Source organism: Dermacentor variabilis, chromosome 9 (genome assembly GCF_050947875.1).
Source record: "Dermacentor variabilis isolate Ectoservices chromosome 9, ASM5094787v1, whole genome shotgun sequence".
Classification (NCBI taxonomy): domain Eukaryota; kingdom Metazoa; phylum Arthropoda; class Arachnida; order Ixodida; family Ixodidae; genus Dermacentor; species Dermacentor variabilis.
The window spans coordinates 113,072,482-113,084,200 of NC_134576.1; the positions used below are offsets into that span (position 1 = coordinate 113,072,482).

Genomic DNA, 11,719 nt, shown 5'->3' on the forward strand with positions numbered 1-11,719 from the left:
AATATAGCTACGCAAAAATTCAGGGACTGACAGTGATAAATCAGACGGCCCTTCTTCTAACTTCATTACTCTAGGTGATTAATCCTGGCACTTGCCGAAACATGCATTTAAGAACGGCTTCGGCGCCACGCTCCCATGACGCTGTCGCCGGGGCGGTATTGATGTGTTCTTCGAGCACAGACGGGCAACTACGCAAATAAATTATTGTTGGTTGTTCTCGGTTCCGCCTTAAGTGCGCAATGATTGATTGCAGCGTTGCACGACGGTATACTGAAAGTACACTGGAACCACAACTTGGCAGTTCCCTCGCTCGTAGTGTGCTTATTGGCCCAGTATATATACCCTACGAAAATTTTCGCATCATCCAGACATCGGCAAAACGTTTTTCCCAATCTTCACGCGACACATTTCTCCTTGTTTGATCAACACATAAACTTATGCCCAACCTTTTTAACCAACTTTTAGCACATCCACGGCATGCGGGCATTGCTGTAGATGAAAACCTGATAGCTCCGGAGAACCGCCTAATGACTCTATTATTCAAAATGCGCCCCTATCACAAACAACCTCTGCCTGTCTCGCGCAAAGTGCGTGAAACTCTGGTTGCACCCAAGAGAGAGCCAGGGTCCTCTTCACTGGCGCTAACGCAACGACGCAAACTATACTAAACTACTACTACTACCGGTACAGTATGCACGGCAAAAAAAAAAGCACCAGCAGATCCATCACGAGACAGTCAAATTATACCCGCAAGGCTTACTTTCCTTCGAAAAGCACGAAGTATGCGTTTTAACTTGTCTGATGACAATGACAAAACGTTGTTTGATTAACGCGCCCCCTCCTAACGAGGGTTGTCTTTCAGATAACTTCGCGAGACGACCATCCACATGTCAACGCGCTCGAGGCACTTTTTAGAGCGGCGATTTGCTTTTGTCTTTTTTCTTGCTCAGTGCCATGTGTGGCACGAGCGAAAATAGGCCATATATATTCCAGGAGAGCCGTGTAAGATGCGCGATGCCCTGCACAATGAGTATCAGATTTCACAGACGCATTAATGACGTGAGTTCTGAGAGCTAGAGGCTTTGACTTGCGACTCTTTGCTAACACTACAGTAAGATAACCAATGTGAATTAACGAAGTGTTGTTGAGGTCAGCACTCAAAGGGCTTTTACTTAGCGACAACTGTCCACGCAATACTGGAAGATATATAACCAAATCAAATCAATGCAGTGTTGTTTATTACTCAGTTTCCCAGAATATTGCTGTGTGTAAAAAGGAGAAATAAAGTCAGCGAGACTGCCAACAGTGGATTCATTCATCATTGAAAGCTATATATACGTTTGCATGTATTACTGTAACTGCTGTTTTGCTGAAGCTATGTTCTCGGTCCTTGTATTTGTGTCTTGTTATTGTTACTAGCTGTCCATGCTGTGCAGAATAAAGCGCTTCAAGCTGCCTGGGCGGCAGCTCTTCTTTGTCACTCTTTCACATACTTTTCGGCCCGAGTGAACATTGATGCATTCACAGAGAACGCGCTATGCACAGAAACAAAGCAAGCACCATTTGCTTCAGTACTTTTCTTGTCAAATGGTACACGCACGTGGGGTAGGGCTGAACTCGACGGTTTGACGAAGTCTCATCTGATCGGGTAGAATTGTGGCGAAAAACACAACAGACGTCCGACCAAGGTGAAAAAGACATCCTTAAGAACTTGAGATTTCGGCCTCCACACAAGAAACTTTTTCACAATCTACTTAACAAGCCCCACACGGAATATTTATGCACAACTGCGAAACGTCAAGATTGAAATAATTTTTTTTCAACTTTGTCCGCGTCTGTTTTGTTCTTCACCGCACAGTAAAGCAAAAAATTTCATATACACAGGTTTAGCTCAGTATTACAGCATTGTTTACAATACGTGGAAGTGTTTCCTTTCCATCTTCTGCTCAGGGAAATTAGCATTAACGAAGACGCACACATGCGAGAAAGGGACGATCACAAACGAACACAGAGCAATAAACAGAGCAATAAATAGGGCAATATAAACGAGTCTTCCACTTAAATTCAGGTTTGTGCATATCGCATGTGGAATCGTCTGAATACGATATACGGGCGCGTTTGACTAACGTAAGCCGTTGTCAACCATACTTACTCGTGAACACAGAGCTCGCCGTTGATTGGCACACAAGCTAGGTAATATATAATTGTCCGCAATATGTGGAAATCCTTTTTTCTAACACCATATCCTTCTTGGAACTTAGGAGGAAGCAGAAGAAGTTGCTCCGTTCGCGGCTGGCGCGAAGAGCGCGCGAACACCCCATTGGCTTTGCTTTTACATGCAAATCAGGATGACTTCTTACCGCATTAACGTATTTAACTTGCCCGCTAAAGGCATTTGTCATTTACAAGTGGTGCCAAAACTCGGGAACCATAGTCGACCGATGGCACCAATGATAGTGGAGGTTGATAACCGCCTGGTGACCGTCGTGACCACCCGATCTTCCAGGCCGTCTCGTTTAAACCGGCCGTCATCTTGGACTCGGTTAAAGGCAAGCGCAAAGCACAGCGCACCCTTGAGGCTAGTCAGCGAAATTGAGGCGGCCATAACGAATGACCGAACGAGCCTGCAAAGATCTTTAGATACTCGCGAACTGACTGGAAAGCACGACCAGCGAGCTGAAATCTATAGATCGAGAAATACAGCCGCACCTTACGAGCACCGACCACGAAATGGTATTATTCCGAACTGCTGAGCATATCGACAAGGTAGTTACTTACTCATCGAAACCTACGCACCGAACGCAGAATTACCAGCCAACCGTAGTACACTTGTTGTCTCACCAAAATACTAGGGGGGAGGAACCAACTCCTATAGTCACGGCGTCAGGCTTCCATGTTTGGAACTTTAAATGTTTTACGGAACTGCTGGCGATTGGCGTTCCTTTTGGGAACAGTTTCAAGCCGTCGTTCACGAGAACCCCGTGTTGACCGAAGTGAACAAGTTTGACTGTTTAGGATCAGCGCGTACCGGACCTGCAAATGATGCCATCGCCGGGCTACTCGCAAGTTCGGTGGGGCTATCAGGAAGCACGCGTCACCTATCGCTGCATTGATTGGCTAGAGAAGACATCATAGTGAAAAACGACGTGGAGTGCCTTATCGAATAACTACAACTCGAAATTCAATCACTGCTTGAACTTACGAATAGATGAATGTAGCATTCAGCTAGTTTAGGTTTACCAAATTCACATATGCGTCTCACACTCGGCGATAACGGAAGCGTCTGTTTATCCAAGGGACGAATTTTATTTAGATGGAGACACTGTTAACCTCGCCAGGTCATCAAGTCATTGCCACTTCAACCTGCCCATCAACGAACACGGCCCTGAAGGCGCTACGGCGGTTTTAATTTCTTTTCAGGATTCAGGGGTCCCTCTGACCGAAACGATCCCTTGACATTTTCTTTGTGCGCGCATGGGTTCAACAAAACTCTCGCCTTTTCCTCTTTATAATCCCGCGTCCCCCTCTTACTGCACTGGGATAGCAAATCGGATGCGTATTTGATAAATTAGTCTCTTGTCATAGTAAAAAGAACATTACTTTGTGACAATATATACCCACATTGATACGGATAGTTAAGTGAGCGCGATACGGATTCATTAAGGTTATATGCAGGAAATATGAACCTTCTTTGTATGTTCTCACGATAGGCAGAGTTCTTCTCACCCAAACGCTATGTATGGCACGACGACAGTCGCGTTTATGTTAGCAGAAATCTGTAAGCTGTCACCAAAGGCTCGATGCGAAGTGCTCTCTCCTAAGGTACATACCAGGAGCAGCGAAAAGGCAGTCATATGCGTCGAGGAGCACACGGTCACGTTTGTCGAGTGGTTTGTCGTTATGCCGGCGGTAGACCACTCCTTACCTGAAATGAGAGGGAATATTCAGAAATAATTTGAATGCACAAAATCCCCTAATGCAAGATGATATTTCGCTTCCTTCGACCTTTCCACCAAGAAACGGCCCACATCTACAGTATATCATCACACGTTGAATATATGAATCCGCATCAAGCATACCTTCCCGGGAAACTCGAATCATTGCAGAATAAGGCCGCTAGGTTTATCACAAGGAAGGACCCTCGCTGCTACAGCATTACTGATATCAAATCGCGTCTAAATTTATGTTCACTGGAAACGCGAAGACTTGCTACCCTGCTATCTCACTTTCGCCAACTTTGTTACAATTCTGCGCCACCCGCCATGGTTGCTCAGTGGCTATGGTGTTGGGCTGCTGAGCACGAGGTCGCGGGATCGAATCCCGGCCACGGCGGCCGCATTTCGATGGGGGCGAAATGCGAAAACACCCGTGTGCTTAGATTTAGGTGCACGTTAAAGAACCCCAGGTGGTCAAAATTTCCGGAGTCCTCCACTGCGGCGTGCCTCATAATCAGAAAGTGGTTTTGGCACGTAAAACCCCAAATATTATTATTATTATTATTATTACAATTCTGCGCCATTCACAGAGTCTCATATCAAACCGGCCCATCGCATCCTTCCCCGATTAAAGTACAACCGAAGATCGCTCGTACCAAGCTTATGCGTCATTCGCCATTGTTCCTTGCCACTTACCCTTGGAATAAGCTGCCTGCGGAAATTGTTTCTGTCGATAACCACGACGTTTTTGTTAGAAAACTGAAGTGCTTATTGCGCGCCGACTGTTAGAATTGTATTGTGCCGACTGCTCAGAATTGCAATATTCTCTATTGTTGCCACTACTATTTTAATTCTACTTTTCCCACTATGTTCTCTGCGTTTGCAGTGTGTTTTGTAGTATGTTTTATCAAGCTCTGTTCTCAGCAAATGGCGCTCGTTTTCATTATTTATTCACCGTAATATGTTATGTAATGTTATGTAACCCACTATGTAATGCCTATAAAAGGACCTTCAGGGTACATGAATAAAATAATATATATATACATATACAACTAACAGGTAATGAATTCAAAGAAATATCCGTTCCTTAACTTCATTGTATGCTAGATTTCTATGGTCGTGATTAACAAAAATCGAGCTCCTTGGTTTCCATTCTTCTCTTGTTTGTACATCATCATCATCAGCAGCAGCAGCCCATATTTCTAGCCTCTACAGGACAAAGGCCTCTCCCTGTGATCTCCAATTACCCCTGTCTTGCACTGCCAGTTCTAACGTGTGTGTGTGTCTGTGTGTGCGTGTGCGTGCATGCGTGCGTGCGTGCGTGCGTGTGTGTGTGTGCGTGCGTGTGTGTGTGTGTGTGTGTGTGTGTGTGTGTGTGTGTGTGTGTGTGTGTGTGTGTGTGTGTGTGTGTGTGTGTGTGTGTGTGTGTGTGTGTGTGTGTGTGTGTGTGTGTGTGTGTGTGTGTGTGTGTGTGTGTGTGTGTGTGTGTGTGTGTGTGCAAGTAATGTCCGACTCTCTAGGGTAACCAAGTCATTGACTAGAAGTATGCTATCTGGCACTGGTATCATTTAGATGTTCTGTATTGTGTGCAAAAAGATATATATCCATTACGTATATAGTTGAAAACATACAGATAGACGTTGCTGTCAGCGTTCTTTGTATTTGAGCAAATTCACGGTAAAACACATGGCCGAAACGCAGATGTAGAATTGTGGAGAGAAAGAGAGAGAACATATATGGTGAGACAGAGAGAGAGAAAGAGAGAGGAGGGAGAGAGAACAAAATTGTCCCATACCCAGTTGCGCATATCGAATGGCCCGAGTTATCGCCTCTTCGCGTCGAAAAACGTAACGAACTTTTGCAAAACTGCCAAGGGTATAGGCTACGAAAGCCTGGCTTGAGCACGTCGCGCTTTGCGGCGGCTTCTCTCATCGTTTCACACGGCTACATTACGGGACACAAGGATTAAGGGAGCCTTAGACGTAATAAGAGAGACGTGATGTACTTCTCTGTGCAAACGCCTCTCGTTACTATTATTCTCTCGGCTAGCAAAGCCGCCTTCGTCCTCGTTATGCAAACAGCTAACAGATACGGGCGACGAGGCTCGGGTCACTCAGAGCTGCTGCTACCTCACTCCCTCAAACGAGCTTGTCGTCGTTTAAATTCACAATTTTCACCGGACTAGCATGTAGTTTTTCTATGCGGAGCGATGCCCCATCATTGAAGATCTTATACGTCGCACCCGCAATTTGCGCATGTACTCGCTAAACGTAAACGTTATGCACTCTTAAACAATATTGCACCCTTTCGGTCACATCTTGCCACACAACGACAATCGTCATCTTTCTTCTCCGCATTTCCTTTCATTAACGCTGCGCATCCGGTACTTGCAAGTCACGAATGGCATGCGCGTTATCAGCATGACAAAGCATTCTCGACAGGAAAGTAGCGAGCGCAGCGTTTTCAAGAAAGAAAACGCAAGCGAGATAGATGACGAATATCGCTGTGTGGCAAGATACGACCCAAAGGGTGTACACCCGCGAGCAAAAGTATAGGGACCAGGGATCGCGTGATAAAACTGATTTGCTCCTATGCCTGCAAGTGTAACTTGAAACCAAAGGATGCAGTCCAAACTAGGCGTTGCTAATCTTCTAATCCACTCTTCTGTTTCCGTTTGTGCCTGTTAATTTAGAAGAAATTCTCTTTTTCTGGTGGCCCCGTGGTCTGTATACTTTTGTTCACGGCCGTACATTTGTTTAAGAGTGTGCAGCGCTATAGCTTGGCATTTAGGTATATATAAGCCGGGAATATTTTGAAATTCATTAACAAATCTATACTCCACAACTAGCGTCTCGAAGCGAATCTTGCCCACAGGAATCGGTAATCGATACTCACGGCGCTCATCCCAGAAGGCGCAGATGTACCTCTCGGCGTTGTACGTCGGGTACGAGTAGACCAAGGGGTCGGTGAGATTTTCGATCTTGCTGTCGCCGATCTTCGCGGAGAGCACGACTTGGCCTGCGACAGTATATGGGAGGACGGAAACGTTTCTGTTACAAACTGCAAGCGCCGCCTTCGACGAGTGCCGGTGCAGGAACAAAAGAAAGGAAAAGAAAAAAAAAACAGCAAGCATAAGGGATTCTTCCTGTTTTAAAGTCGTTCGTATACTGCGACAACAGCAGGCACTCTCAGTGCGGATGGAGGGAATACTAAAGAAAGTGAAACGCCGAATAAGCTTCGGTTGTATACCTATTATTTAAGAAATACGTTATCGTTAGTATTGCTATAAGGCGTTACAAGAAAAGAAAAGGAAAGTCAACATATACATTTGTTTTCACTTTCGCGCAGAAAGCTCAGCGCCGTGCGTTACTGATTTATCTCAGATCTCAGTTCTTTTTTTCTTCTTCTTCTTTTGTGTGTGAGCGTCTAGGGCCTTTCGCCTTAGCAAAAGTTCTTGAGTGTTTCTAAATTTAGTCTTCCTTTCTTTTAGAGTGCAATGTGCTACATCTTTACAGATTAAAAATTGACAAGGTGAGAGCAGAAACGCCTCAGCAAGAAGATTATCTGCGGCAAAGTTTCCTGAAAAGTCCCAAAAGATCAATTTTGTAGGCTGGAGACCGTGGGCTGAAACTCAGTGTGGATGGGAAAATACAGCGAAGGGGGCACGGGTGGGTCAGGGAACGTCGTTTCACCGATTTCGACTTGGTGCGGCATACAAAAGGCACCTTATAAAATTCATCGCGCAAGCTCCACGCCACGTTTGGGGTGAGGGGACACGCGAGGACGTAACCGACTCGCCGCTTGACCTTTCATTGAAGCGCCCAGCAAAGGAAGCAGACTCGCTTTAAACATAAGGCTCTGCGAAATCATCCATTCTTTCTTAAAACTATACTTGGAACATAGGCAGTTAGTAACCTTGAAAGAACAGCTTTCAGTGCAGTAAAATACTTATTTATATAAGTACGCACAGGCACGGGAAATGCGATAGGGATGACTTGTATTTTTTTTTTTTTTGCAGTGAATCGTCTTTTTTGTTATGGTTCGTTTGTTCTCGTTTTTTTTTTAACTTTTGTAAGTGTGTCTGTGGGTCCCTAAACTGTTATTTTCTTTGTTTTCTGCCTATATCATTTTCTTTATTTTAAATAACATACCTCTGCAGTTAAAACCCATTTAGCCTACATATAGCTACGACGTCAAAATCTACCACGACTTCACAAAAAGCTGCGGCTGTTCGACCAGCCTTCTGCTCTAGCGTCTTTTCTTGCCTGTACTATAAGTCTCTTCTCAGACTCAGCGTGCGGTTTCTACGTACTCGGGCAAAAAACTGTTTTCGTCGCATGTGTCCATTTGAAGCCGGAAGCTGCGCTAGTTGATTCGGGTAGCCGGAGTCATTTGCAGGGTTATAGAAGAAGGTGACAAAGTTAACGCGAAGATGACCACTATATACGGGCCCCTTGTCCTCTTCAATGATACGTGACGATTTTTCTACCGCTGTACGTATGTTGGGAGACTCTCAACGAACACTGTCATGCACACAATATTGTTTTTTTTTTCTACTGCAATGCAGGAGACGGTTTCCTCGTCAACTAAAAGCACTCCGCGCTACGGCCACTTCAGATAGTCGCGTGAATTTCCATGGCACTTTCGTAGTCTCTGCGGCGCTTGAGACTATACGCTGCACAATTCGGTATCCACCAAATGGCGCCGATAGCACAGTGGTTTTTCCGCCCACTTCTATAGGCTGAACGTTGCTCCCCCCCCCCCCCCAGGAACACCCAGGAGTTATAATTAGGGCAGGTGACAAAGTTTCATTTTCTTATCCCCGCGGTCCGAACGAAACTGTGGGTGAGGACTTGGCTTCACGATGACTACGGCCACCTTCGCGATACCGGGAAAGACAGCCAAACACACACAGAAAGTCCAGATGTGAACTCATCAATGCTGCGCATTGTTGTATTTGGTTGTTGCTGAGCAACAACCAAAAATACTACTCAAAGCAACTCTTCGTCACTGACAATAAAAAAAATGTCTGTATTGTGCAAGCACCAACAGATGGAGCCAAAGCTCCATCTGCTGGTGCTTGCACAATACAGACACAATAAAGACCGTTCAACGACCAAAGCAATACAGACACAATAAGACACAATAAAGACCGTTCAACGACCAGAGCAATTGAAAGGGAAATTACAATTACCCGTATTGTGGTTGCTTCGTTGACGTTGACTGAAATAGGGTTATACGCAGCGCCTCAGTACTCCTACTTAAACAAACTGAACGGCCTTCTGAGCTGCCATTTATTTGTTCCCCAGGTAGGCCTAGCATTTGTTTCCTGCTGCAGCAGCCATGAAAGAAATCATTCTCAAATCGGGAAGGTTTATGAGCTTATCATGACTTTTCCTCAATTGTGGTTTTTTCTTCATCTTTTTTTTGTTAAGGCGGCTATAGCCTCCCTCTCTGCTTAGAGCGTTCATCTTGTTACACATGTAATGTGGGGCATACTTCCCCTACGCCATCTGGAGAATGTGAAAACATCATATCCCGAAAGTAGTTACCATCAAACGCCTTTACCTGCGCTGACCAAGGACACCGGGCTGTGGCGATTAGGCCGGAAGAACTTGTCGTTGCGGTAAGAGATGAACGCGATGCGAGGCCCCTTCTCCACCTCGTGTATGGGACGGTAGGGCTCACCGGCCGCCAGGAGAGAGTTGTTGATGGCCATCGACAGCGCCTCGAAAGGGATGGCGATCACGATGTTCTGCGTAGCGCCGCGTAAGTAAAGAACGCACAAATAGATATTATAAAATAGAACTTTGTAGCAGAATACCATTCAGCACCGATCGAAATGCTCACTAAAGTGGAAACTTACCTAAATGAAAACTACCTCTAAAACCTTTGTACAGTTGTGGTAGTAACTTTTTTTGACTAAATAAGGTCGCCTGAGCCAACCTTCCCACGGAGGCGCTTGTCCTCGTCAGGAGATGTCAAGGCCCATTGTCGCAAGATTGACCCCAACGACATTCGTAGTTACCCAATGGTTAAACGCCTCGAGCCTCCATCTTACTGCAGACATCCATCTCGCTTGGTTTCGCATAGCTAAAAAAATGCTTTGCACGTTTAATAAACTGCGAATCAGTTGATGAATAAACAGCAACACTTCACGTCTCAGAAAAGCAAACGATTCGCCGATTTGCATAAAAGCAAGCCCTATGCAGATTCGTGCGCAGTTTAACAAAATATATTTCCATCGAAATAGGGCTTCGAGACAGATAGGTTGCGGCACCCGACGGTGACACGTGATTTCTCGCTGCGACTATGCATCTGGACAATGGAGGAAGGAAGTAAACTACGAGGGAGCGTGACATTACGCAGCCGGCGTTCGCAAGTGAACGCTCCGTCATTTCGTGCCTTTCGCTTTGAACGCGATTAGCATTTATTGAGAATTTGCCTCAGTTTGCTGTTTATTCGTGTCCATCTAATTTCACGCCAACTTGGGTTACGGGGCATGTGCCACTACGTATGTTCGGCTCCTTAACGAACTTCTTTTGTGCCAAATTAGGCAACTGGATATGTTGCTGTAAATATTTGCCACTCTTTCATGCAAACAGAAGTCCTTCAACGTTTCTTTGGTGACGGGTGTAACTGAACCGGCGTAACACGGAATCCTCAGGCACGAAACCCAAATTCTACAGGGGACTGTACCAGAAATGGTTGAATTCCTTTCATTACATTCATTACAGATATAAACGTAAGTTCATTAGTTGTGCACATGGCTGCCAAAATAACCATATCCGCGTCTACGAGCACAAAACAAGCACAAAACAAGAAAACAAGGTAAGCAGCTCTCTAAAAGAGTGCCGAACAGAAACACTTCGACAACAGCGAAAAATAGTCCGGCGGGAAGTCTGTTTGATCATAAAAGGCTGTCAGCTGCAAAACTATATTTGACTAAAATGTGAGCGTGAAGCTACAATTCGTTCTGCATTGCGGCCTTACGCGCGAGTTACCCGTAAACTGTGCAACCCAATCTGTAACAGCATGTGAAAAGGCAGAATGTTATCGCTTTTAGATGGCTTAAGATATTGCATGACAAGATCATTTACGTCGAGGTCGTTTTCAAAGAGTCCTTGGGGAGCATCACAAAACATGGTGCCACCATTTCAGCCAATAAAACACGCTTTTATAGTTGCCATAGTTGCCAGTACATCACAGAGACGACAATTATTTGAAGTTCAAAGATGCCTTTCCTACTTAACCAGAACGTACCGGGTAAGTGAGTGAGTGAGTGAGTGAGTGAGTGAGTGAGTGAGTGAGTGAGTGAGTGAGTGAGTGAGTGAGTGAGTGAGTGAGTGAGTGAGTGAGTGAGTGAGTGAGTGAGTGAGTGAGTGAGTGAGTGAGTGAGTGAGTGAGTGAGTGAGTGAGTGAGTGAGTGAGTGAGTGAGTGAGTGAGTGAGTGAGTGAGTGAGTGAGTGAGTGAGTGAGTGAGTGAGTGAGTGAGTGAGTGAGTGAGTGAGTGAGTGAGTGAGTAAACACTTTATTGAATATAAAAAAAATAAGGCACGACCGCGTGCTTGCCGCACTTCAAAGATCCTCGATCCTTTTTCACGCCTGTTCGAATCACTTGGAGTGTGCCATTGAGCACTCATGTTGGTTAAGGAAAAAGAAGTAAATAATGTAGAGATGTGATGCGACTTGCAATTAAATGACATGCTCCAAACGTTTATGTGCGAGACAAGGTATTGAAATTAGTGGATAAGTCGATAGCTCAGGTGGTCACCGAAGTTCAA

The 11,719-nt window shown here is 45.2% G+C and overlaps 1 protein-coding gene across 1 annotated transcript in view; it reads right to left on the minus strand.

Moving 5' to 3' along the window:
• LOC142558501 (uncharacterized) overlaps window positions 1–11,719 on the minus strand; it is a 157,551-nt gene that overhangs the window by 11,304 nt on the left and 134,528 nt on the right. The window contains exons 12-14 of the mRNA XM_075670628.1: window positions 9,504–9,690; window positions 6,831–6,953; window positions 3,831–3,925 (exon numbers count right to left, since the gene is read on the minus strand). Coding sequence (XP_075526743.1) covers window positions 3,831–3,925; window positions 6,831–6,953; window positions 9,504–9,690 — 405 coding nt within the window. The remainder of the gene's footprint in view (window positions 1–3,830; window positions 3,926–6,830; window positions 6,954–9,503; window positions 9,691–11,719) is intronic.